Here is a 27,773-nt window from a genome sequence, read left to right on the forward strand (position 1 = left end):
TCACTGTTGGTAATCACAATCTTTAGTAGGTCATTTTGGCTGGGGTACACCCCATAATTTTTTTTTTGGGTTTTGAAGGTAAAGACTTATAATGTCTATACCTTATATTTTAATTATCTCTTTGTGTGGTGGAGTTTCGTAAAACGCTAAGACGCTAAATAACCACTATGCCGTAACGAATCTTCGGACATGCAACAACACACAAATATTATGCTATTTATTTGTTTATATAAACTCATTTAATTATATAAAAATGTATGTAATTTTTAATTAAAGTTAACAAAGTAATATTTAAATAAAAAACTCATCTAAAAATATATTTTAACAAGATTCTATCATATTCATATCTTGTAGGGGCGGACTCAAGTAGAGTCAGGGGAAGAATTTTATTTCAGGGGGGGTTAAGATTTTTATTTATATGAAAGATTCATTTAATCTTTTGCCCTTCCTAAAATATCAGTTTTGTCGACCTTGAAATATTATTATTATTATTTTTTTTGCCCACTCTTAGGAGCAATTTGTCTCCCCTAAAAAAATAGGCAGTTTCTACCACTGATTATTATCAAGTAAAGTCCACTCTCATCATAATTTAAGATTTTTATTTCAAATGTTGTATTAAAATTTACACGATTAAATATATAATATCATTAATCTTAAATATATAAACAAAGCATTTGCCATGAATCTTCACAAGTTGTTGATATAGAAAATGCCCTGAAAGGAGAAATATTTGACTACCAGAGTTTTTAAGAGAATATGTAATTGCTTAATTATTTTCAATATTATTTTATAATAATAGATGAGATATGATGTGGACTTTACTTCATATTTATCCAAATAAAAAAAATCATCTGACACAATTAAATGGCACGATACATATGAATTATGAATTAAAATTCCTGATTTATTATGACAAAATGTCATTTTACATAAAAAAATTATTAGATAATTACATGCATATCTTACTAAATATTAATATTTATAAATTAAACACTCGGGTGAATTTTTTAAACTACATAAAACCGATGTATCAATTTGTGCCACGATCTGACCATTGACAATTTGATAAGAATGAACAATATAGGTTCTTGTTTTATCATGAATTTAAAAATTTTAGTGATAATTTGAAAAATAGATGAAAAAGAGTAATTGATTTGTAAATATCTAAGTTCCGGGTGATCTACGTGTAATTGCCCCATAATTTTTCAATTTTATCGATAGCCCTAATGCTCGATTCATTTTTATTGAAAGGCAGCAGGCGAGCACAACAATGGATCCCTCGCACCAGCAACAGCAATGGATGCAAGCGCAACACCATCAGCAAACCTGGGCCGCCGGTCCGACCACATTTGCCGCCTCCGCTGCAGCCACGGCGACTACCACAGCCACCTCCTCCTACCACCAGCCCACTTCCATCGAGGAAATCCGAACCTTATGGATTGGCGATCTACAGTATTGGGTCGACGAGAGTTATCTCCACAGTTGCTTCGCCCACACCGGGGAGGTAATTCTGCTCTTTTCCTCTCTATGTCCCAATGCATTAGGGTTGTGAGCATATGGCTTTCTCCTATGTCGAAGGGGTTGCCCTGGGGTTCATCAGACGGAACGTCCTTAGATTTTATTATTTTAATCCATTGCCTTGGGAGACAAGTATATGTTTGTTTTTTTTAGAGGCCTTCAATTACTGCATTCTGCAAATAATGAGTTGATGGGGGTTTACATATTGCTAAACACCTGTTGCATCAGGGATGGAAGCTTAGTTGAAGGAGGCGTTATATATCACTCATTTTTCGAGCCTTCATCTTTGAAGAATTAAACTATATGGATGCTTATTGGTGGAATTTCTATGGAGAATGGCATTTGCTTGACTTGACGATGCAAAAGGATGCCTGACTAGAACCTAACAAGGACATTGAGATACCAAATTAGATATTTAGAATGGGCGTTGGGTAGCCTGCGTTGGGTTTGTGGGGCAAGTGAACTCTCTAGAAAGTCAATGTTGAAAGATTGGCTATACATTTTTTATAGCAGAGGCATGAAAAGATGAGATTTTCAAGACATGTAGATGCCTAAATTTAGCTTGCAACAACACAAATTTTAATTTTGCCGATTCATTTTCTTATGAAGAAGCTTTGCAGCCATAAAAAGTACCCTTCCCAATGTTTTAAGGATATCCATTGCAGGGCAAAAGTGTAAATTGGGGGGGGGGGGGGGGAGGATGGGGTTAGAATCAGCTTGGAATGGTCAAGAAGGACAATGAAGAGACCATGCTATAATGTTTCTCATGGCTAAATTAGGGTTGATATAGGGTTGAGTAGGGTTGATATAGAGTTGAGTTTGAGGGTGTTTGGCTCAACTAAAAATAAAGGAAAATTTACCTACATACCACACAATTCTTATGTTTTTACATATATAACACCTAAAGTTTGATATTTCTATTTATAACACTTTGTGTCGTTTATGTATGCATGAAAACGTGTATTTCATTTTTAAGAAGTTGGATAAAATTATTTTTTAATATGATGTTAAAGATTTGAGTATTTTGTATTTAAATAAGAAAGTTTATGTATTAAATATGTAAATAAATAATTGTGTGGCATGCATGTAAATGGCCCTAAAAAGTTATGATCCCAACTCAAATTGAAATAATAATCAGTTTGAGTTACGTAGACTCAAATCAAAATTATTCAAATATGAGTTAACTCAAAAACGATTTTGAGTCAACTTGACGTGGGTTTTATTTAATTGAATATCTAAGTATGATACAATGTATTTTACATATATTATATTATAAAAATTATATATTTTATATAAATGCTCATTTAAAGTAGTTTAGGAGTTAGTTTCGAGCATGGCAAGACAAATGCAAAGTTGACAAATTTAGTTTCAAGTCTACAGTGGTGCTTGCAATCAATTTGGAAGCTTAGCCGAGATGATTTGAAGATGAGCCAAATTTGAAAGTTTTTTGAGTAAGCTACGAGTTTCATGCTTTTTCAATAGCCCTAGTCCAAAGTGTCAATAAATATTGAAGGATGGAGTATAAAGGAGTACATTGAAATAATGATAAGTACAATGATATCACAATTTAGATCTTCAAAATGGAGCATGCACAATGGGAGAACACTAGACTTCATGCAAATTAATTGAAATCTTATTTCATAAGAGAGAATATGAGTTAGAGAAGGCAAAAAATGTGTTATTTGAGGCCTATATTTGAAGAAAGTAAAAAACAATATCTTTTGATAAAACTTTTAAGAGACAAAGGCTTTTGTTACTATAACAAAGATAAGGTACATTATCAATGATTTTAGTTGATTTTAAATTGATTATTGTTCGTGAATATTTTTAGAAAATCATGCAATATTTTAGGTGCCATAGATGTATTAAATGAAGATTTAACTTCAAAATTTAAGCTATATTGTTAGAATGTTGAATTTTCTGAGATCATGCCATTATTAGAAAATATCTTGGAGCTTTAAAGCTAAATTTTATGTAATTTTACTTTGATCATTTATTTTAGGGATGATAATATCAAACAACAAAGAAGTCATTCTTTAATAATAAAATATTATTGAATGTAGAATGGATGATTATCAATATATATTGTTGGAAAGTTATGTGATATCTTTAGTTTTTGAAGTATCTTAGATGTACTATAGAGTAGAATTATAATAAAAATGAAGTCATAAGTTATGGCTTTGCTGCTAGAATGTAAAACTACTTTATAAGTCCTATATCGTAAGAGAATATGATGGAGTTATGATAGCATTTCATAAATTGTGATTATTATCATTGATATGTTGGGTATAGAAAACTATATCTTATTTGAATGTGGAAAAATGTGAGTTTGAGGATGAATGCATGGTAAAATTAGGAATTATATTGGAGGAATGGTTTTATTTTAGAGGTATTGTCAATTGAAAGTAGTAAACACAAAAACATATACTTTGCTGACTGTCAGGGTAGAAGTGAAGAGGCGCATCAATGAGATGGGATGATAGAATCATAGAATCAATGTGAAAATATTAGGAAAATGAGTTGATGAAAGTAGTTTAGTTATAAAATGTGCAAAGCGTCTTGCACTGTATAGAGTTGGCCAATCTAATGTGACACATAACATTATATATTTGGGATGGATAATTCATAAAATCTCAAACTAGATATTTGGGACAAGCCCTGATGATGATGATGAATTTAAGTGATTTTGGCACATCCTTTTTCCTGCTTATTTTTAGTTTTCTACAAACTAATTTGTTAGTTTTAAGAAAATAGAAAATAACATTTGAACATGCATTTGCCAAGAATACTTATAATTTATAAATCAGTTGTAGCCTATGGGCCGTAAAAATAGAAAAGGAGGGAGATAAGAAAAATAAAAAATAAATTGTATTAATTAAAATTAAACTAATTTAAGGTTTTATCTGCTTCCCTCCATAAAGCCCGCGTGAACTTCAATAACCTTTCCCACTCTTTCTCACGGTTACAAGCGAAAGAACCAAGCGATAGAAGCTTCATTCGCATTCTTACATTTGCATTGTCTCATTTCTCTGTCATTCTCTTGCTCTCTAATTTCTTGAAGTGTTTCCAATTCCCTACTCTAGTCCACGCTTCTTCCACTTCGTTCATCTTCCTTGGTTTGAAACCTGTTGAGGATAAGTCACTATGTCCCTACTTTATTCGCACAATTCTATCTTCTCGTTTCATTTGCACCCCCTGTTCAAATTGCATGCAGAAAACTAAGGGAATCACATCCTCCTTCCCTATTAAAACCAAAGCCTTCTTTGCTCCATCTCGCTCATACGATTGAAGCCCCTCTGTCGCGTCCAAACTAGCGACTCTTTCCAATTGTGTAACTCCCCTGTTCACGCGAACCAAATGCTGAAAGCCTTCGCCCATAACCTTCACGTGGTTCGTCACTCGCGCAAGCCTTGCAGAACTCCTCCCGTCGCAACCCTAACCACACATAAATCCTCGCCGAACACTTCCCTGTCGCATCTATCCTCACCGACATCGCTACTCCCCGTCGTAAAAGGCCACACGCAGGCACTGCCCTTGCCGCAAGCCTTCACTGACGTCGCTCCTCTCTGTCACACCGCTACTACCTTTCCTAGCCCACGCTCAAGCTATCAAGCTCTCCTCCCTACCTTTTGCCATATCGTCAAACTCCTCAACCCTAAGCCCATTTCTCGCAATCTTCTTATTCGAACTAAAACTAGCCCTGCCTTTCAAATATTTGAGTCCCCGGGCATTATACCAGAGTCCACTTTAAAGCCTAGCCGAGCCATTTCATTGTTTACCATGCATTTTCTTTTATGTTATTAGTTATTGTGTGTTGTATACATATGTAAAAAAGAAAAGAAGAAAGTATGTGATGTATTATTATTTCTTATTGTTGTGTTATTGTCGTTGTCGTTGTCATTAAGATTGGACATCGAAAAGTAAATTTTTTGGGGAAAAAGGGGTAATTTTCAAAATATTTATTCGAGGAAGCGCAAGTATTTGTTTCATGAGGAAATTAAGTACCGTTCCGAGAAAAATACTGACTCGTTTGAAAAATATTTTTTAAAAATTGAGATTTTAAAATATCCGCTCATGGGAAAGTAAGTACCCATCCATGGGAAATTGAGTTCCGTTCAGGGAAAACAAAGTACTACTCGGGAAATGTTAGTTTGCGAGTTAACCATTTTGTGCAGTTGCATTGAAGGCCCATTGCGCCTTTTAAGATTGTAGGTTAAGTTTATAATTTTTGCTGTCCGGTCGCAGTGTCTCATGACACTGACCAACTCATCTCTTAAGATAGTTGGAAATGTTGACATTCTCCGGTGCCCCAAAACGTGAGTTGACGCTGGGAGGCTGCCGGTTTCTTGGGTGAATTTGGACTTGTAAATAAGAAATTTTTTGAAATTTTTGGGCTTGCAAAATAAAAATAAAGTGTGAATAATTTGAAATTTTAAAAATTTGAAAATTTGACTTTTTGAAATGTTGGCTCTTAGGATTTTAAAAAAATATTTAAAATCTTGGGCTTTTGAAATATAGACTCTTAGCTTAAATTTGTTTTAAAATCCGAGCTTTTAAATATTTATGCTCTTAAGGTTTTAAAAGTTTTAAATTTACGGTCTATTAAAAATATAAATTTTCAATGTTTAAAATATTAAGATTTGAATTTTAAAACTTGAGCTTATAAATTTAAAAATATTTTAAAAGATTAATCTTTTCAAACTTAAAACACCTGCAATTTGGAAATCACTTCAAAATTGAATTGTTCAGACTCAGCTCTTAAGGGGGAGTGAAACATAATTCAAATATAGTGCTTTATTAAAAAAAAGTTGAAAGTAATCACCATCTGTCACTTGATTCACAACATATGTGCTAGCGAACAGAAGAGAATTCCTTTTGAAAAGCTTAAAATCATAATTCTTTTGAAATGTTGTAAGCTCCAATTGACTTTAAATTTTATAAAAATCTAGTGGTTATTCCTTGAGTCAAATACAATACCATGAAATGTGAGACCATCCTTAAGACTTAGAAGGGTTTCACTTGAGATCTGTTGTAAAGTCCATATTAAGTTCATGACTTAAAACTCATGCAAACCCTTAAAGCTTATAAAAAAAATATTCAAATATGTGAAATTTAAATGCTCGTCATATTAAGTTCATGACTTAAAGCTCATGCAAACCCGTAAAGCTTATAAAAAAATATTCAAATATGTGAAATTTAAATGCTCGCATGTTTTCAACCAAAATATTAAATGTTTAAATATGAGGTTCGAGAATGCTGTGTGGGCTAATTGGGGCGCTTTGTCCATAGGATATGGTTGTAAGTCTCACTCCACTAGTCCGATCCTCCTCCTTACAAGGACTGGAGTCTGACCAGTTTAGTAAATTTGATTAATGTTCAAATGCTAAAAATAATAATTTACAAGCCCAAATCACCTAGTCTGATCCTACTTTTTTCAAGGATATGAGTTGTCAGGACTTATATTTTGAGAAGTTTAAACTAACTCCCCGATGATGATCGAGTCGATATAATATTTCGACCAAAGTGTGCCAAATTTTGAAATCAGGATTTTTAAAGTAATAAACCAAACATTCAAAGTAAAATCATTAAAACAAATCTCATTCACCTTTCACAGCAGTTTGTCGAGGGTGATAAACTTTTTGATTGACTTCAGCTCACATAGAGCAAATGTCATATCAAATGCACATTTATATTCACAATTAAAGTAATTGCATGCTAGTAAGGACGTGACCCGAGTCTTCTGTCCGCATGGTTTTACTGCCAAATGACACCACAAAGTAACATTTACGACCAGAGCCGTCTGATCAGGCATTTGCCGTCAATTGATACCATTATATTACGGTCACAGCTGCAACTCATATGTTCCCAATAATTTTCTACTTTTTGAGTTGTGAATCATAATGATATAATTGATTGACACAATCTTTTGTTAGCTAAAGTCGACGTAAATTTGTCCCCTTAGATAAACACCCACCCTAGATCTACAAGGATCACTTGGACGACTGATGACAAGAATTGTTGTGTCAGGTTGGGTTGATTAGCTCCTCTGACTAAGCAGATTATGGTTAACGATGACCTCAGATGACAGAACCATGAGATCTTGATCAGGTTTCGTCTTCATTCTCCCACCATCCACTTTAAGCTTCTAGCGATTAATTCTACAGTTTAAAATCTCAAGTTTGCTACTATTATATGCTGAATATGTAATTTTTAATGACTAGCCTTAATCGAAAGTGCTCTGCCGTTATCGGGATGAGTAATTAATCATAGGTCTTGCACCTATGGAAACCCAAACCCAGATCAAAAAAAATCATCGCTAAATGATGGCGAAATCTTTGAGTAGTTTCTTATCTACAATCAAATCCACCTTCTGAAAATTCGACCCTCCAAATCTCTCTCTCAATAAACAAAAAATAAAAATAAGTTGTAGAGATTTGTATTGGAGAGCGGTCATGAAACATTGGCTTTCTTTTTGAGATCAAGCTAATAATGATGCTCAGTTTGAAGCATTCTTGGGTCATTATAGACATATTTGCAGTAGTATTTCTTGTTAAAACGAGGTTTGCCATCCCATATCTCTGTATACCAAGACATGCTTGTTTGTTATAGTCAAGAAGTTTTAAATATCCATAATCTCTTCTCTAATTCAATTATAAATTTTAAAATACAAGCAAAGTTTCATGATCTTCTTTGATTTTGCTGATTTGCTCGATGCTCTGGGTTTCTTTTTCAATTTTTTAACTTTTTCATTTTTTTTCTGAATTATTAATTTTTTCTATAATTTGAAATTCTTTTGGTGCCTTAGTAACTGCCTAACAGCAAATTCAAATTAGCCTGTTCTTCCAACGTTTTCATTTCTGCTTAATGTAAAAACTTTACTTTGTAGCAGGTTCTGTCTATTAAGGTCATCCGCAACAAGATAACTGGACTTCCAGAAGGTTATGGGTTTGTAGAGTTCGTCTCTCATGCAGCTGCTGAGCGAATATTGCAGACATACAATGGTTTGCAGATGCCAGGAACAGAGCAGTCCTTTAGGCTTAATTGGGCTTCTTTCGGTATTGGAGATAAAAGGGGAGAAGGGCCTGACCATTCCATTTTTGTTGGTGATTTAGCTCCAGATGTCACTGATTACTTGCTGCAAGAAACGTTCCGTACTCAGTATCCATCAGTTAGAGGCGCCAAAGTGGTAACAGATCCTAATACTGGTCGTTCAAAAGGTTATGGTTTTGTTAAATTTGCTGATGAGACAGAAAGGAATCGAGCAATGACTGAAATGAATGGAGTTTATTGCTCAACCAGGCCAATGCGCATAAGTGCAGCCACACCAAAGAAGACTACTGGGATTCAACCAACATATACAACTGTCAAAGGTATAATGTCGGGTCATTCAGCTCTGAATATTATTGTTATGGGGCATTTACATATATACCCCCAAATTTTAATGTATTTACCTATCTCACACCTAAACTTTTTTATTTATACACGAGCACTCAAATCTTTAACATCACATAAAAAATAGCATTATTATTATTATCACTTTTTAAAAGCACTTTTTAAAAGTTAAATACATCTTTTCATGCATATTTTTAAAACACCAGTTCTATGTATGTAAATATAAAAGTTTTGATGGGTGATATGTAAATACATATGAATTTTGTGCTATGTATGTAAATTTACCTTGGGTTATTATGCAAATTTAAAACAATGCTTTTTGCTTTTGTAGCTGCTTATCCAACGCCGGCTTATGTTGCACCACAGTTACCCCCAGTTTTGCCAGACAGTGATATCACAAATACAACTGTATATTTTTTATTCTGTAACTGAGCCATCAGCACCTTGTTCTTACCTTGTTTTTCCTGCAGATATTTGTTGGTGGATTGGATCCTAATGTTGCTGAAGAAGAACTGAGACAGATATTTGCACAATTTGGCGAGCTTGCTTATGTTAAGATACCAGCAGGAAAAGGGTGTGGCTTTGTACAATTTGCTGCAAGGTATGTTGAGAAATTGGTATTTCTTTCACTTTTGTTTGCTTGTTATTAGCCCATGAATTGTACCATTTTACAGATCTAAAGCCTTGGTTTTTGATAATTTGCTTTTTTTTGCTTTGCGTTATCTTTTGCAGTGAGGCTGAAAGTATACATACTGTTATAATACTATTTTTATTTTACTCGACAGGGCTTCTGCTGAAGAAGCTATTCAGAGGGTGCATGGCACTATGATTGGTCAACAAATTGTTAGACTCTCGTGGGGTAGAAGCCCAACAAGTAAGCAGGTATATGATGCCATATTCTGCAATGCTTTGTTGTTTCCTCCCTCCCTCACTCCCTCCCTCCCTCCCACTCACTCACACACATGCGCGTGCATGTTTGCGCACCTTGCATGCTTGTTCAAACACGCACGCCAGTATGCAGGTCCATGGATGCACACAATATTGATTTTGTAGAATATATTGATTGTGAGTTGATTGCAGTTGATGTTAGCTTAGTAAAATTTAAATGCTAGCCATGTGTTTTTTGGTGAGTTGGCATTGACACGGGAGTGCTCTTCACGCTGGAGTCCCGTGAACAAAGCAGCGACTCAACTGCTTCACCTAGACCGAATCGGTCCAAGTTTTGGCCCTTTTGAGAAGTTGGCAGATTCTCTTCGGTCACTTCTAGTTATCTTATTATTATATATTTGCTTTCGTAGGAGAATATAATAGTTTTTGGTGTATTTTTTTATGCTAGGACAGCTGTCGGTGTCTCTGGTTCTCCCTTTTAGGGCTATATCCAATGTCGGGTGGTGCTCCGGCTGTAGTTCATTTGTGGTGGTTATTATCTTCAATTCTCCTCACTCTTTGCATCCATCCCTTCGTTGTTGCAGCCCCCTTGCCTTGTTACAATCAACCAGGACAGCCACAGTTGCTGCCTTTCTTGCAGCCCCCTCTTCCCAAGGCCTCCACGTCCTCTCCTTGTTGAAGGAACCACCAGACAATGCTCCTTGTTATCCTCCTGCCCCTACAACTCTTCCTGCCAGCCTTTCTCCCTCCCCCAGCCAGTCACAGACGCCAAATAGTTACCTTTTTCTCAAGGCCGCTGTCCCCTCTCCTCGCTGCAGGAACCACTGGAAAACCCTCTTTGCTGTCTTCCTTCCCTACCACCACTCCAGCCAGTCACCAAAAACCAAATTGTCCCCCTCTTCCCAAGTTTGCTGTTCCCTAGCTGAAAGAACCACCGGGCAATCCTCATTGCTGTCGTCCTGCCCCTACCACCCTTTCAGCTAGGCCTTCAACCAGCACCCAGCTGGCAAATACTCCCCTTTATGCTGCTTCTATTGTCCTTGCGGGCCAACACCTTCCCACCAGCCGAACCCACCTCTTTCCCCTGCAGTCCAGCCACCCCACCTCAGCCCCTTCTTCCCACCTACAAACCTCCACCACCTCACATATTCCCAACCTGCTGCTGACCACCTACCTCCTATACATCATGCATAACCACCCACCTTCCCCTCTGGGATACACATGTAGTTGAGTTAAGTTTTGTGTCTAGTATTGTTATTTCTCTTTCCGTGTGTTGGTTGTAAATGCTGATTGTCTTTTTCAGGAATAATATTTATTTTCTATTGTTGTTTGGGTTAACTTCGATATTAGGCTCGATGCAGGATAGTTCAGAGTTCGGGTTTTTTAAACTAATATGATGTTTAATATAAGTTATTGCAAAGAAATTGAGGATTCAGAAATCACAAGCCACTAAATACTTTGACCCCTTCTTTTTTTCAATGCAAACAAGCAATGCTACAATTAGAACCTAATTGATGAGAAATTATGCAAGAATTTAGAATCACATTAAATCATTGAACATTTTTTATTTAATTTTGACAAACTGAATTTCTCGTGTGCCAAATTTAAGCAAATCAAGATCAATAATTGAATTTCTTAATCATGATCATTAATATAATACATTGTATAAATATATGCAAAGGAAATTGAGATTTTACATGTCACAAACCAACTAAGTAATTCAATCCCTTGTTCTCTTTTAATGTAAACGTAAAATGTTCGAATTAAAATTCAATAGATAATGAAATAATTGAGGTAGAGGTAAATTTTGAAATTAAACAAGAATTTTGTATCACATTATTAAATCAATGAACAATTGTAATTTAATTTCTACAAATTGAATTTCTTTTGTGCCAAGTTTGAGCAAAATCAAAATTTCTAATTAAGCTAATATAAAATTATATAGTTGAAAGCGCCTAACTATGAAAAACCAGGCCTCATGTATGTGAAAGTGGTTCTCTTGAATTAAGGTCAAGGAACCATTGATAGTTAGTCTCTTTTGTAGACATACGGTGCAGCAATTCATCCACATTTTTCCGAAATTTATTTTCTATTCTTCTAATTGATCTTGATGAGCACAGGCATTGGTGTTAGTTCAAACACCTTCAAAACTATTCAACTAGGAGTACAAATGAGTTTTTTTTATCTTTTTGTTTTGGTATTATTTTTTTATTTTTATAAAGAAGGAAAAAAATTGCTAGTGAAGTGTGCTTTTACAGTTCAACAAAAGAAAGTAATGAATAAAAAGTGTAAGCTAACTAGTACCTATCTTTGTTTAATTTATTCTTTTGTTCTTTTCTTGTTCTATTCATACTTTTGTTTTTATTTTGTTTTTCTTTTCTTTTTTACTATTTGCAAAAGCTTATTTCAATTGCATATAATAAAAATTCTCATTTTTGACCTTGCCTCAGACATTCATAATTTATTCTCCAATAATTATTTTGCGATCTGTTTATCACTAACCTCTGCAATCTCAAAAATTTTAACTTTCAATCCTTTTTCTAGTGCTAACCCGATTCAATTCCTATTGTTAACCTTTCCAATATACAATAACTTAAACCCTTGTCATTGGATTTTCTTTTTTTCATTTAATTTATTTTAAACATGCAATATTAATTTTCTTCTTTTTATCATGCCCACCAATGCTCTTTTATCTTTCCTTTCAGATTTCACAAATTTTGATATGGCAAACATAATTTCAGGTTTATACCTTGTCATATTTTGCTTACTTGTCACCAGAATTAGGTTGAGTAATTTTGGGAACATCACTTAAAAGTAACATCATTGCCCTTTATTCTAAGGCCGTTGACCTCAGGAAGTGATTAACTCTCATCCATAGGAGATAATTTATACCATTGAACTCGATCGTGTTATTGATGGTGGAGGGGAGTCATGAGAAATTCAAAGTAATCAGTGAAAAATTTGAACTATGCATAATCAACGAGTTGCTGTAATTTAATTTGCATAACTAAATATTCAGTTGTGTCAAACTTGAAAAAAGTCAAGAAAATTATCAAATCAATAATAAAACATGTAGAATAAATGAGGCAAGGAAAGAATTCACCAAAATGAGAAATTCAGGCCTCACACTGGTATAAGGAGATGGAGTCCCTAAATTTATGTAGTCGCACTTGTACCACATGTGAAGAAATCATATCTAACGTGTACATATAAGATTGAAATTAAATTAAAAAAAAAGACTTTTTGATTCTATCAAAGTTCTATTTTGTATGCTTTAAGTGTTCGTATTTCTATACATCCAACTCTATATGTTTGCAGACTATTTATCTACCGGAAGCATAACTTCCATTATGTTGGCATTTGCATGACAAGTCCCCTAACTACATATTATAAGCATAGTTTAAAATTTCCGTGCCAGGCATGTGCCATACTTTAATCACGCAAACAATTTCCATTGCGGTATGACTTATCTCATGAAATCATCCATCTGTCTGTGTAGTGAAATGTACCGTACACTCCCATTAGAGGATTTTAAAATTTCTTGAATGTATGTTTAGAATTTAGATGACGAGCTTTTGCTTCCGCGTGTGTTCAACATGTGTTTAATATTTCTAGATAAGGGAAAGAATGAACATGTGTTTAAGATTTCTAGATAAGGGAAAGAATGAACTTGAATTGCGGCTTTTGATGATTTATTTTGCTGCTTTTTGCTCTTAATACCTTAAAGCTCATAGAACTTGGATTGGGTCTTTTTATCACGTAGAGGGTGTTTTTGTACGCACTTTCTTTAGATTAATTTAACTGTCATTAGTAATTCATTTCATCAACAAAATGCCTTTGATATTAGAAGAATTGAAAAATGATGTTGTGAATCCTTTCATTAGAACAATGGACTGAAACTTTCTAGGGATGAAAATTTTCCATTTGCCATTCATCACGCTTTGAAGCTGTCCTTTACCCACATTGCAAGAATTTTTATAGATCCATGGAGTTTGGTGTAGGAGCTTATTCTCATCATAGACAAACTTTATTCTGTTACATTGTCTTTTTGATAGCTTGTTTATAAGCTAGCATGCTTATCACTTTATCCTTTGGTCATGTTACCGACTATGATCATCTTGTTCCTGGCTTGAAAATGGCTTGTGATCCTACTTTATCAGGCCTACTGAGCTTTTTGAAATTGTCCCTGTTCCATTCACCAGCTTGATGAGCCAACTAATTTGAGAAAGATCAATGGTTTTAAATGCTAAGTTTTTAAATACCTTCAAAAACTCTTACCCTGTTTGCTTCCCATTCCCTCTTGCTTTCCATCCTGGTACCCTGTTTTTCACATATTCTTCTCCTTCTCGGCTCCTCTTTTTTTCCTCTTAGGGTGCTCTCCTTCTCCTTGTTATTTGCAACGGCGTTGATGAGAGATTTGTGTAATTGATTAATCCTGGTTGGCTGGTTCTTCTACTCCCATCTGCTCTATTTTCTTCTTCCATATCCTCCTTAGTTTGCCTTCTCCAATATCTCAAAAAATTCTTGAGTTATGCACTTATAAGTCATCACAAGCTTGCTGGAGCTTGCAAGCTCTGACAATAAAAGTCAAACCATGATAGCGGGCTCGGCTAGTTTGCCCTCCACCTCCCATTTCAAGGTTTATCACCCTCGAATGTACATCCTTATGGTTGTTTCAATGGACATTGTTATTTTTTGGGTTCCGAGCTAAGTTCTCACTAGCTTAGGTCCGTGTGGTGTAATTTATAAACCATTGTTGTTCTTCTATGTACTAAAGATTTTTTGCTCAAATAAATTATTATCTTTAGTTGTACTGTCTGGCTTGATGAATAATTATTATTATATTAAAATCAATATGGTACAATTTTACAGGTATACAATGCAAAGAGCACGCCATGTTTAATGTTGTTTCTTGTATATTCTTTTTGTCTTTTGGGTTTTGGTACTTTCTGATGTCCTATCACAAATTTTCTTGTTGGTAATAGTCACTTTGTAGGACTTTGCAAGTATATTATCCAACTTGTGTTTGAAGCGCTAATAAGTTTGCTCTTTCTTATTGGAAGGATGGACACTTCTTTGGAGTTATCTATCATCTGCATTTACTTAGATCTTTTGTTCATATATATTTTTGTTTACATGTAATCATCATTCATTATCATTAGCTTATACCAATCATTTGGGTTTGGGTTAATGTTTATTTATTATTTATTTGTGCAGAGTACTATATTAGTTGGTCCTATTTTATGCAAATTTTAAAAATAATTTCTATCCCAATTATCCATGGTCTATTGGTATCAATCAAGAATGACAGAAATCAGACAGCTGAATTAGGAGTTTCCTATAGATAGAAGTTTATTTAAATTGTTTCCAATTTTTCTCTCCTAATTTATCTTTTATGTTAATTGTGCATATTCTTTCCTTATAGCTGAATATATTTAGATTATGAATATTTATTAGGTTATCTAAAATAGTTTGTATAGATTATTATTTATTGGAATGAAAGCAAAGGAAAAAGACATTCAACCAATTTTCTCAAAAGTTGTTATGGTATCAGAGCCATTGGCCATACCCTTCCCTGTTTACCGCGACTCATTCCCTCTGTCTCGCACGTAGAGATGGCTCACCACTCTTCTCTCTCTGCCCTAGCCTTTGTTGGTTTCGTCGAGTTCCCCTTCCCTATGTGCACGAATCAACCGATCTTCCCTCCCTCACTTCGAATTCGACTAGTAGAAGCCTTGCATCCTCCTTGTAACACAACCCTTCCTCATTGTGTCGAACCTTCTTATCCGTAATGCAATCTTTTTACCCTACGAGATCGCCGAAGACGCTCGCTTCTCGTCCTGTGCGATCTTCTGCTTGATCTCTTTTTTTGGTCGCTCCCAAAGTCATGCAATCCGAGCTGGTTTCCTGCCCTAGCATTTATTAGTCTCGCAGAACTCGTTTTTTTCCCATAGAACTCAGTTTTCATTAGTTTTAGGTTGATTAATTTCGATTAATAACTTTCTTGATAACTTGTGAGTGACAATTCTGTTTAGAATCTCTTCTCAGAAAACACATGAAATTTTAGCTATCAGATTTACGGGAAAGAATTATGTAGCATGAAAATTTTAGTTCATGATGTTTTTGAAAGGGAAAGTGAGACCATATTGATGGGTCTTCTCCAGCACCTGCAGAGCCAAAATATCTTGCTCAATGGGAGGCAAATGATGCTTGGATCGTTTCTTGGATTTTGAGATCTATTGAGGTTCTTATGGTGAACAATTTACGATCCTTTGACACAGCTAAAGAAATGTGAAAATCTTGAAACGCGTTTATAATCAAGTTAATACTGCAACTCGCTTTCAATTGTAACTTGATATGAGTAATTATAGTCAATGTAATCTCTCAATTGAATAATATTATTCTGATTTTCTTAATTTATGGAGTGAATATTCTGATATAATCTATGCTAAGGTGTCAGTCAATGTAATATCTCAATTGAATAATATTATTCTGGTTTTCTTAATTTATGGAGTGAATATTCTGATATAATCTATGCTAAGGTGTCAAAGGAGAATTTAACTAGTCTTCAGGTTGTTCATGAAGTGAGTCGTCGTGATTAATTTTAATGAAACTCAAACCTGAATTTGAAACTGCTCTGATTGAGTTGTTGAATGGAGATCTTGTTTATTGTTTGGATATATGTTTTAGTGAATTACTGCACGAAGAACAAAGATTGACGAAATAAGTTGCTATCGGTGCAGTTGGTGGATCATCTGAAATAATTAATGTTGCTGGTTGAGTTGTTGAATGAAGATCTTGTTTATTGTTTGGATATATGTTTTAATGAATTACTGCACGAAGAACAAAGATTGACGAAATAAGTTGCTATCGGTGCAGCTGGTGGATCATCTGAAATAATTAATGTTGCATATGCTTCTCACACCCGAGGGAAGGAAACAAAACAGTGTTACAACTGTAAAGAATTTGGTCATATTGCCCGCCATTGTAGTAAGAAGTTCTATAATTATTGCAAACAAAACAAACTTATTATTAAAAATTGTCCTACACGGCCTCAACTGCAGACCACAAGCCCTTCATGCTGCAGTATTCTTTTCTCACAATCTTGGTTCGACATTAACAATTGCTGACAATAATTAATCTGTTCTCACACCAAATATGGTTCAACAGATGATTCTCTCTGTATTTCTGCTCTTGGTCTATAAGGGAAATGTAAGACTATTACTTCTGTTCCTTCTCCGTGGTTTGTTAATGCTAGAGCCACAAATCATATGACTGACACATTTGATTTATTGCATAATCAATGCCTGTATACTAGTACTCAACATATTCAAGTTGCTGATGGAAATAATATTCTAATTATGATAGTTGGTGTTATTAGCTTCTCCTTCCGACATGTCTTAGGGTCTGTTTGGGGCTGCTGCAGCTTGTTGAATAATCTGCTGATAAACTAGATACGGTGGCTATTACAATTTTTTTTTTTTGGAAAAGCCAAACAGAAGCGGTAGCCGGAAAGCTGTCACTGCACCTAAATAGGTGCAGTGTGAAAACACTATTTTCAGCGTTTTGAAAATGCATAAGCTGCCAAACACACAGACTAGGTATGTTTTCAGAACGCCGCCGCACCAAATAAGTTGCCCCAAATAGGCCCTTATATCTCTTAAATTTTCTACTAGCTTACTTGCAGTTGGTCAAATGATGGATAATAACTGTGATATACACTTTTTTCGTGATGGTTGTATTGTGTAGGATCAGTGTCGGGGAAGGTGATAACGAATGAGTCTAAAGTGGGCGGATTATTTCCATTATAATTTATCGTTCCTCGGACTTTATCATTAGCTTCTTTAGTTGTTGAAAATAAGGTTGGCGTCTGACATAGACGATTAGGTCATCCAAATAATGTTGTTTTGAATTATTTATTGCAAAGTGGTGCTTTTGGTTAGTCGTGCCAAAAGTAAGACATCGTCTTTTCCTATTTTGGGTAATGTCACTAAATGTTTTGACATTATTCATAGTGATGTTTGAGGAATTACACCCGTTATTTCACATGCTCAGTATAAATATTTTGTGATATTTATTGACGATTACAATCTATTCACATGGATCTATTTTTTGCATTCCAAAGCAGAAGTGTTTACTGCGTTTCAAATCTTTGTGAAATATATTGAAACTCAGTTCTCTACTTGTATTAAAACCTTACGGCCTGACAATAACGGTGAATACGTGTCTCATTAGTTTCAAGGATTTCTCCATAATAAGGGTATTGTTTCACAACATTTATGTCCTTATACAGCTCAACAGAATGAAGTTGCCGAACGAAAAAATCGACATCATTGGATATGGTGCGCGCATTGTTGTTAAAATATTCTGTTCCAGCTAAGTTTTGGACCGACCTTATCTACTGCAGTTTATCTGATTAATCATTTACCATATGAACAATTGAAGTTTGATTCTCCCTACTATTGAATTTTTGGTTAACATTCTATTTATCATATGCTACATACCTTTGGATGTGCTTGTTTTGTTCATTTTCCTGCTCATGAACACCATAATTTGGCAACTCAGTTTGTTCGATGTGCCTTTATGGGTTAACGTCCTAATCATCAAGGTTTTGTGTGTTATGATTTAAATAATAATAGATGACGCATCTCTCGTGATGTGATTTTCTTTGAACATGAATACTATTTTCAGCATCATCTTTCGACATCTGATACTGTTGTACTTCCTCACTTTGATGATTCTTTTTTTGATAAACGATTCAAGTCTAGCCTTGTCTACACATGACGTCTGCCCTCTTCATCTCTAATCCTTCCTGATGTTGCTCCTAAAAATGCTCCAATGCTTCTTTGACGATCAATTTTGTACATTCGTTCTTCGGATGGGCATTGCTATTTTATGATTTTTACTAATACTACAGTTCCTATCTCTTATGCTCAAGTTGCTAATCAGACTTGTTGGATGAAAACCTTGCTAGAGGAACTTCAGGCACTTCTTGACAATCACACTTGTGATATTGTTTCATGTTCTGCAGGTGTTAAACCCATTGGTTGTAAATGTGTTTATTCTCTTAAGCACCGATCGGATGGTTCCCTTACTGATACAAGATAATATTGATAGCTCTTGGCAATCGACCAGAATATTAGATTGATTATGAAGAGACATTTTCTCTTGTGGCTAAGATGACAACTGTCTGACTTGTTCTATCTATTGTTGCATCTAAAGGGTGGTTCTTACGACAAATGGATATTAAGAATGCATTTTTGCATGAGGACCTAAAAGAAGATATCTATATGATTCATCCTCCAAACTTGTTTTCTACACCCTCACATGATGTTTTTAAGCTCAAACGATCTCTATACGATTTGAAACAGGCTCCACAGGCCTGATTTGAAAAGTTTTGCAATACTCTTCTTAGCTTTTCTTTTATTCAAAGTCAATATGATTCTTTATTATTTCTTTGCAAGACTGACAAGAGAATTGTTTTGTTATCTATGTATTAGTCTATGTTGATGATATTATCATTATAAGATCTGATATGCAATTGATGTCCCTTACAGGAGCATCTTTAGGGTTTTTTTCATATGAAGGATTTGGAGTTTAACTTATTTCTTAGGACTTGAGGTTCACTCTTCTCCCGCTAATATATTTCTTTATCAGCATAACCATACTAAGGAACTCATTTCACTCCAAGAGGGTCGTCCTGTTGATACTCATTTGGAAGTGAATGTTAAATATCAACAAAATGATGATGACTTTCTATCTGATCCATCTCTGGATCGACAACTTATTGGGAGTCTCAATTATCTGACTATTACATGTCGTGATATTTCATTTGTTGTGCAATAAGTTTGTTAATTTATGCAGATACCTATACATTTTCATTTAGCTGTTGTTCGACGTATTGTTAGCTTTTTGAAAGGTACTTCTCATCGTGATTTGTTCTTCTCTACGGAGTCTTCTATTCACTTAACAACAGATAGTGATGCTGATTGTGTTTGTTTTTCTGATACACGTCTATCTATTACTGATTGGTGTATGTTTCTCAGAAATTCTTTAATTTCTTGGAAGAGTAAGAAACAAGATCGAGTGACTAAGTTTTTTACTGAGTCTGAATATCGTGCTATGTCCTCCGCTTGTTCTGAGATCATTTGGCTTCGGGGTTTGTTGGCTAAGCTTGGTTTTCCTCAACTTGAGTCCACTTCTTTTTATGCAGATAATACTAGTGCTATACAAATTACTGTTAATCCTATATTTCATGAGCTCACAAAACCCATTGAGGTGGATTGTCATCAATCGAGAAGCTTATGATAATGATTGTATTTATCTTCCTCATCTTTTCAGATTTTCAAACGGTTGATATATTTACTAAGGCTCTTTCTCGGCAGCATTATCCATTTCTTGTTATGAAATTTATATTTTTTGATCAGTCAATATCAATTTAGGGGGGGGGGGGGGGAAAACTTAGAAGAGCAGAATCATGAATGACATAAATCAGACAATTCAATTAGGAATTTCCTTGTTTAAATTTTTTCCAATTTCTCTCTCCTGATTTACCTCTTGTTAATTGTGCATATTCTTTCCTTATAGCTGAATGTATTTAGATTAGGAATATTTATTAGGTTACCTAAAATAGTTTGTACATATTATTATTTATTGGAATGAAAGCAAAGGAAAAAGACATTCAACCAATTTTCTCAAAAGTTATTATACTGCTCATCTTTTTTCATCATTGCAGATTAACTCTATCATTCTACCTTAATATTGTAAATTTGACCCAAATCCATTATCTATTCTATGTAATAGCTACCCTCTCCATCTCTTTAATTTTGTTATTTTACTCTATCCTTCTAGCAAATTCATCTTTAATATTCTCATTTTATCCACCTTTTAAATCAGTAACTATAGTATAACACTTTATTAACTGCCACTTGAATCCATTTGTCGTTGATAGATAGGTGCAAATGGGTCAAGTGTCTCAATTCTATGAATAAAAGAGTGGGGATGTTAATTTTGACATAACATTTAGAGTTAAATTTATGGTGGTTAAAATGAAGAATGGTTATGTAGTACAATATGATAAAAGAAAATCATAAACTTTAGTAATTGCAAGCACAGTTAATCTTCTTATAATACTAACTTATAGTTACTAATTTAGCATCCACTAAAATTATGTACTTCATCCTCATTCAATTTTTTTTAGTTTTTAATCATTTATCTTCTTTCTTTAACTTTGAAACTCTTAACTTATTTCAAAAGGTGGCTTACCTATCAACATTATGCATATTCAGATAACATATATTGGGGGCAGCTTATTTTGCATGCACCCCTGTAAATGTAGAAAGAGGCAAAGTTAATGCTGATAATTATTGCATTCTTATTGTGATTTCAAAATCTTTATTAAAACAACAATTATTTATAATAAAAGTCCTTATTTTATCATATATATATATATATTTGATAACTTAAACAAATTTTTGTCACACATATTTTCTTGTTAATCACAACTATATAAATTCTTTGCATATAGCCAAAATGATACTTCAATGATATGATTTTTCTAAATCGATGTCTACCCTCTCTCATAATTTCATTATATGATATATACATTTGGCTTTACTATATTTACCATAATCATGCACACATTTTTTACCCTTACGGTATTGAGAATGTATTACTTAATCAAACTACTCCAAAATGTGAATAACTTTTCAAATCCGTTCACCTTTAAAATTAACACAACTTCACGTTCTAAGATTGATTTAAATTAAACCTACATGTTGCTAATTTGAAAAGATATTTTTCTTATAACTCTCATTAATAATTCTATAAACAATACTTCCATCATTCATTGATGTCTTAAATTTTAACTATTGTAATATCATCTCTCCTTTCATACTTTTAATTTGGTCGAAGTTTCTAGATTATCAAATGTATTTTTGGGCTAGACTTTTTTAACTTTATTTTAGAATTTACAATTTTCCTATATCTATATCAAGTCATTCTAATACTTATTTTATTTCATTTTTAAAAGAATTTATTTTGTTTTAATATTTTTTGTGTACCTCCTTAATACTGCCATTACTTGGTTCAAAGCCACATATGTGAAAAGTGGAGGGTTGCATTAGGTAGTCGATAACTATCATAAAATTTTGTCGAAAAAATCATGCATGAATCTTTTAGATTATTGTGTAAATGTTAGGGCGTCCTTGGAAGCGACACACAGTATGACCAAAATACAGTGAAAATGAAGGGTCGCTACTTCGATGCTCGAGTGTAATGTCAAATAAACAAGGGTTCTCACATTATAGACGGATGCAGGTAAATAAGTTAGTCAATGAAACTAATATTAGAATATAGGTACTCTCACAAGTAAATTAATAGGATTAGTTGATATTATAGTTCATAGAAAGATGAATATCTCATGTATTCAAGAAACTAAATTGGTTGGAGAAAAGACTAAGGAGATTGATAGCTTAGGTTTTAAATTTTGGTATTCAGGTAAGAGTCACACTAGAAGTCGCACTAGAAATGGTGTAGGTGTAATTATAGATAAGGGATTGAAAGAAAATGTTGTAAAAATTAATAGAATTGAAGATAGAATTATAGCCCTTAAGATTCTTGTTAGTAATAAAATTTTTAATATTATAAGTGCTTATGCTCTGGTAATAAAATTTTTAATATTATAAGTGTTTATGCTCCTCACGTTGGTTTAAATACAAGTTTTAAAGAAAAAATTTAGAATGACCTAGAAGAATTAATACAAATTTTATCTAAAGAAGAAAAAAAATTATTGGAGGAGATTTAAATGGATATGTTGGTAGAAAGGTAGAAGATTTTAGAAATATTCATGGAGGCTATGGTTTTGGAGTGATTAGTGAAGAAAGTAGAGCCATATTAGATTTTGTTTTAGCATATAACTTTGTTATTGCTAATACTTTATTTATTAAAAGAGATGAACATATTATTACTTATAAGAATGAATCTAATAAAATACCTTGATTTTTTCTTATGAGAAGAAGAGATCGTCGAGAATTTAAAGATTTTAAGGTCATTTTTAGTGAGAATTAAGTGCTCAACATCGATTATTAGCTCTGGATTGTAAGATGATGAGTTGTAAGATAAATAATTTTAGGAATCATTATTATAGAATTAGATAGCGGCACTTAAAAGACACATACAATTATTTTTTTGAGTAAACTTCAATATTTCAAGATTTAGGATGTTCATCAAAAACCAAATTCTATGCGAGACATATTAACAAACACTATCAAACAAGTGACAAAAGATATACTTGGGGAATTAAAAGGAAAAAATTCTATAAATAAAAAATAATCGGTGGTGGAATAATATTGTGCAAGAAAAATTAAAATTTAAGAAGTTGTTTTATAAAAATTGGTTCAAATGTAAAATCTTAGAAAACTGAGAAAAAATATAAGGTGGCTCGTAGGGGAGTCTAAGAGAATCATTCATCTGTGATGCTAAAAATTCAGCTTTCAGTGATCTTTATAATAAATTAGATGCTAAAGATGGGGAAAACTATATGTATAAACTAATCAAATAAAGAGGAAAAAAATTAAAGATTTAACTCAAGTATATTAAAGATGAAAATAAAAAAAGTGTTTTTTTTTTTAAAAAAGATATTCAACATGGTGGGTGAGCTATTTTGATAAAATTTTTAATAAAGTTTCTGAAAATACGATCGACCTTAGTGGTCTTGATATAGTTAATAATAATAAAATATTTTATTTTTATGATCACATTAGTAAAAAGGAAGTTGAGTAGGCTTTAAAGATAACCAAGGGTGGAAAAAAAGTAGGACCTGATGATATCCCAATTGAATTGTGTAAGTATTTAGTAGATTTGAGAGTTTCTTTGCATACTAAACTCTTTAATATTATTTTAAAAATAAAAAAAGATGTCTGAGGAGTTGAGCAAAAGTATTTTGATCCCATTTTTAAGAATAAAGGGGATGCTCAAGAGTGTGCAAATTATAGAGGAATTAAGTTAATGTGTCACACTTTAAATTGGGAGAGAGTAGTTGAACATAGGTTAAGACGTATTACAAAGATTTTTCATAATCAATTTGGATTTATGCCGAGCAGGTCTATTATGGATGCTATACATTTATTGAGAGTTTTGATGGAGAAGTACATGGAGAATAAGGAGGAACTACGTATGATTTTTATTGATTTAGAAAAAAACTTACGATAAGGTTTCTGCTTTGGAGAGTTCTAGAGAAAAAATGTGTTGATATGACTTATATTCAAGTCATTAAAGATTAGTATAGAGTTGTTACTTGTGTTCGAACAGGAGGAGGATTAACCCAATATTTTCCTATTTCTGTTAGATTACATTAAGGATTAAATTAAGCCAATATCTTTTTGCTTTAGTTATGGATGCTTTTTCTGGACATTTACAATAGGATGCACCTTGGTGTATGCTTTTCGCTGATGACATATTTCTTGTGGATAAGACTAGAGAAAGAGTTCAGGAAAAACTTGAATTATGGAGGACTACATTGGAGACTAAAGGCCTTTGTTTAAGTAGAACTAAAACTAAATAAATGGAATTCAATTTAATGATAGTAGCTCTAGCGGCAGAGTTATATCTATGGGTGATCAAATCATTAAAATGTGTGAACTTTTAAGATATATCGGGACTATTATTCAATGTGATGGTGATATGGATGGGGATGTTTTTTGTAGAATTCAAATTGGTTGGTTGAAGTGGAGAAATTCATCGGGCTTTTTGTGTGATAGAAAAGTCCCGCTTAGGCTAAAAGGTAAAATTCATAAGATGGTGGTGAAACCTGCAATGCTCTATGGCGCAGAATGTTGACCTTAAAAAGAGAAGCATAAACAAAGTTAACTGCTGCCGGAATGAAAATGCTTAGGTAGATGAGTGACATGGCACTTAAAGACAAAGTGCGAAATGAATATATCCGTGATAGAGTTGGTGTAGCTCTAGTGGTGAATAAAATTAGAGAGAGTTGTCTTAGTTGGTTTGGTCACATTAAATGCCGACCATCTGATGATCTGATTATGGGAGTAAATGTTTTAGATTCAAATTATATTAAGATAGGCAGAGGTAGACCTAGAAAGACTTGGGCATATTATATAATAAAAGTTCTTACTTTATTAGAATTAAATGAAAATATGACACTCAGTAGGACGCGATGGAGAAAAAGAATTATGGAGGACTACATTGGAGGCTAAAGACCTTCGTTTGAGTAGAACTAAAACTGAAGAAATGGAATGTAATTTAGTAGTAGTAGCTCTAGTGACAAAGTTATATCTATGGGTGATCAAATTATTAAAATGTGTGAACTTTTAAGCTATATCGGGACTATTATTCAATGTCATGGTGATATGGACGGGGATGTTATTTGTAGAATTCTAATTGGTTGGTTGAAGTGGAGGAATTCATCGGGCTTTTGTGTGATAGAAAAGTCCCGCTTAGGCTGAAAGTTAAATTTTATAAGATGGTGGTGAAACCTGCAATGCTCTATGGCGCAGAATGTTGACCTTTAAAAGGGAAGCATAAAACAAAGTTAAGTGTTGTCGGGATGAAAATGCTTAGGTGGATGAGTGGCATGACACTTAGAGACAAAGTGCGAAATGAATATATTTGTGATAGAGTTGGTGTAGCTCTAGTGGCAGATAAAATTAGAGAGACTTGTCTTAGATGGTTTGGTCACATTAAATGCCGACCATCTGATAATCCAGTTAAGAGATGTGAGTAGATGTTTTAGATTCAAATTATGTGAAGATAGGCAGAGGTAGACCTAGAAAGACTTGGGCATATTGTATAATAAAATATCTTAATTTATTAGAATTAAATGAAAATATGATACTCAGTAGGATGCAATGGAGAAAAATGATTCATGTAGCCGACCCCATTTAGTGGGATAAAAGCTTATTTTTGTTGTTGTTGTTTTGTACCTCCTTACTCTATGGCCAACTTGCATATGTATGACCTATTTCTAGACTCAAAATACAATGGTACTTTATCTATGCAAAGTCAACCTATGCAACATTAAATTAATTTGGATATAGTTTCAAACGTTTGTATCTTAACAAACTATCTTAAAAAATTAATAATTTCACTTATTTTGCTTTCTACACCTTACCCTATTAAATATATTATTCTGATAGTTCACTTTTACTTCTGAGATATACATCTCTAATTCTCTCTCTATGTTTTATGGCTAAAATTTTCCAGATCACCATAAAAAATAAACCTAGCTCCTCCGCTAAGTATATCTTTTTTATTTCAGCATCTTATGTTAATGCAAACTTAAGCATAATCCCTTCATTACTATAATATACCTAATTTCATATCCACCATGAATTTCATCATGACCCATGCTACTGGGTTCTTTGATCTACGTGCATCTTTAGGGTAGCACTAATACCCATGCTACTAGTAGCAAAAAATATATATTTAAGTTACCTTTAATAATAATGCTTCTTCAACTATACATTACAATACTTTATCGATTTCTTGTCAAAGTTGATTTTACAGATCCATGTTATGTAACATGGCACTAACCACATTTATATTAATTGATCATCATGAAGAAGGAAGGCCAAAAGAATCACTTGATTAAATATATTCCTATAGCTTGTCCAATCCTTGAATAACTATTTGAATTACGTGTAATGTTATCAAGTCTTATTTCAATTGATTAGAGTTGCAATGCTTTGCTTTAATAATCTTTTGTTTCATTTTCTTTTTGGCAGGATGCATCTGGTGCTTGGCTCCCGCAAGCAGACCCTACACAATGGGCCAATGCATACTATGGCTATGGCTACGATGCTTATGCTTATGGGGCAACTCAAGATCCATCCGCCTATGCATATGGTGCATATGGAGGATATGGACAATACCCTCAACAGGTTATGTACCGTGGCATTTATTTAGAATATATTATGTTGGAGTTGTCATCTTGATTGTTTAATTGTATGATTGTGTAAAGAAGCATTGTTTTAGTCTGATAGGCTTTGATTTTTGACAGTTTGGATTGAGGTGACCAATGTGCTTCTTTTTTATCACATGGATACATATAAAAAAATTACCACACTTTTTTTATTATTTCTTGCATATCTTCTTGATTTTTTTTTTTTAAATTTTAGAAGTCTACTTTACGATACAAATAACTTTGCATGCAAACCTAACTTTCACTAGTTTACTCCTTTATCCCCACTCCTTTTTTCTTTGGTAGGGGTTAAGTGAGGAGGTTATTCATTTTGACACTGATCTTTTTTTTTTAAATATGTACAAATTTTTTTTATGATACTCGTTCATATATCTTCTCTAAATATGTACCAAAATTTTTTTTATGATACTCGTTCATATATCTTCTCTAACTTGATTACAATCAATGAAAATTGTTTCCCTGTTCTTTATGCTTCTCATTAATACAAAATTTTTTTTCTATTTAAATCTTCTTGGCATGAAATCAAATTGATACCTTGAAAGTAATAATTTTTTAAGTCAACATTTCACCACTTTCTCACATGATTTCATTATATAACTTTTAAATTTGATTTTTCTATGGTTAGCATATTCTTGAATGTCTACTTCTTACTCGAATGTTTATGAAAAAATACTTATTCTTCAATCATTTGAAAGAAAAATGGTTACCAAATCTTTGTATGACCTCTCATGACCCTCCAAATCTAAACTTCTCATTTGAACCTAAGATTTTAACCTTTTGCATCTTTGCCAAAGCTTACTTTGCTTTACCTTTTTGATTGATCTATGATATGCCTCATTTTTTTTTTCATCTTCTTTCCTTAATTTTCATTTAATATTTTTCGATTGTAGCATTTTTGCCTTGCATTCGTGTCTTCATTTTCAAGATAATATTATCTTTGCTTCTATTGCATCTTATTTGGTCAAAATATCTTGATATATTATCTTTTGCCCCTCTCTCTCTCTCTCTCTCTTTCTGTCTCTCTCTGTGTATATAT

At 33.4% G+C, this 27,773-nt stretch overlaps 1 protein-coding gene across 1 annotated transcript in view; it reads left to right on the plus strand.

Annotated features, from left to right (window-relative positions):
* The first annotated feature begins 1,189 nt into the window (after positions 1 to 1,189).
* The window catches only part of LOC110024526 (polyadenylate-binding protein RBP47B'), a 32,643-nt gene continuing 6,059 nt past the window's right edge, over positions 1,190 to 27,773 (plus strand). The window contains exons 1-6 of the mRNA XM_020724545.1: positions 1,190 to 1,504; positions 8,408 to 8,888; positions 9,242 to 9,318; positions 9,381 to 9,511; positions 9,696 to 9,792; positions 26,541 to 26,696. Of these exons, the coding sequence (XP_020580204.1) occupies positions 1,271 to 1,504; positions 8,408 to 8,888; positions 9,242 to 9,318; positions 9,381 to 9,511; positions 9,696 to 9,792; positions 26,541 to 26,696 (1,176 nt within the window). The 5' untranslated portion in view covers positions 1,190 to 1,270. The remainder of the gene's footprint in view (positions 1,505 to 8,407; positions 8,889 to 9,241; positions 9,319 to 9,380; positions 9,512 to 9,695; positions 9,793 to 26,540; positions 26,697 to 27,773) is intronic.

The sequence above is a fragment of the Phalaenopsis equestris genome, unplaced genomic scaffold (genome assembly GCF_001263595.1).
Source record: "Phalaenopsis equestris unplaced genomic scaffold, ASM126359v1 Scaffold000258, whole genome shotgun sequence".
Taxonomy (NCBI): domain Eukaryota; kingdom Viridiplantae; phylum Streptophyta; class Magnoliopsida; order Asparagales; family Orchidaceae; genus Phalaenopsis; species Phalaenopsis equestris.